The sequence below is a fragment of the Sphaeroforma arctica genome (genome assembly GCF_001186125.1).
Source record: "Sphaeroforma arctica JP610 unplaced genomic scaffold supercont1.8197, whole genome shotgun sequence".
Lineage (NCBI taxonomy): Eukaryota > Ichthyosporea > Ichthyophonida > Sphaeroforma > Sphaeroforma arctica.
The window spans coordinates 1-1,276 of NW_014032361.1; the positions used below are offsets into that span (position 1 = coordinate 1).

General features: G+C 43.1%; 1 protein-coding gene across 1 annotated transcript; it reads right to left on the reverse strand.

The window, feature by feature from the left end:
• Positions 1-599: 599 nt before the first annotated feature.
• SARC_16489 (hypothetical protein) lies at positions 600-1,073 on the reverse strand (the record flags this gene model as incomplete). Its single annotated transcript, XM_014289406.1, has 1 exon — positions 600-1,073. A coding segment is annotated over one exon (474 nt), but the record flags the coding sequence as incomplete, so codon positions are not given.
• Positions 1,074-1,276: the final 203 nt, after the last annotated feature.

Genomic DNA, 1,276 nt, shown 5'->3' on the forward strand with positions numbered 1-1,276 from the left:
TGTAAACAAATAAAGATACCTAAACCCTAAATCGGCTCGCGATAAATGTCCACCCCAATACCCTGGAGTCCTAACCCACCTATTCAATAGAGTACCGAAAGCCACCACCAAACCCCAAACTCAATCCAGCCCAAACCCAACAGATACCACAACCACCAACAACACTCATAGTTATACAACCACGAAAGCCACTGACACACGAAACAACACACACACACCCACCGCAAAATCTAATCCTACAACACTCGCAACACTACCACAAATCGCTAACCCAAACACGGACAATACTAATTCGTCCTCAAGATACCCCAAACGAATTATAATTAGTGGAGAGGAAGCAAATAGAAACACAATTAAAGCTAGAATCGAAGTTTCAAGCGATGATGAACAAACCGGTGAAACCTCAGAAAACTATATGTCAGATGACGAAATAACATCAGTCTTAGGCTATAGTTCGAGATCCCCACAAGTATCGGATGCAGAAACAGAAAAAGAGCTCGCTGCATTCAAACAAAACCGAACCAATAGTGAGACGAAATCGCAATGAGTGACATTCTCGTGTATTATGTCAACTTAAACTCGCTGAAAAACACACAAGCTCAATACAGAGCTAAAACGAATATGTCTGGTTGATAGTATGCGTTTGGAACTAGCCTCTTATTGGGACCACGCAAGGCGAGAGTAGGATCAGGGGGGCGTACCCACATACTGTCACCAAGGTACTCTAATAACCTTAGCGGATTCTTGTTGTCGCATAGAGCTGAAACCTTCTTGTGGACTTTGTCATTGTATTCGACAACTATGTTGGTAGTAGAATTGTAGTTTACATTGTGATTACTAGTGTCATGTGTGGTATTGTCCTGTCTCCCGTTACTTTGGGAAGGGTGCGCTGCTGTATCGACAGGAAGGTCTTCTGCTTGTTCTGTGAATGATGTTTGTACTATTCTAGCAGACGTGCTCGATAAAGTGAGCTCAGTGTTACTATCCTTAACAGCTACAATAGTTGTAGAAGGAGCTACTAAAAGTTGATCCGTCGCAGTTGTGGTATCATCTGATGCGACTGATGGCTGATCCTCAGCAAGTAAAACCAATACAGGATCTTCTATATCAACACCAGGATCCTATTCAAGTGCTTGTGTTGTCTCCTGTGATGCTATCCTGAATGAGGGTGGTTCTGCTAGGCCGCCGAATAACGTAGTCTGGCCGTCTGGAAGAGTGTCAGTATTATTAGAAGCCAGCCTCTTTCGCCCATGTGGGTATGACTTTATATATATAT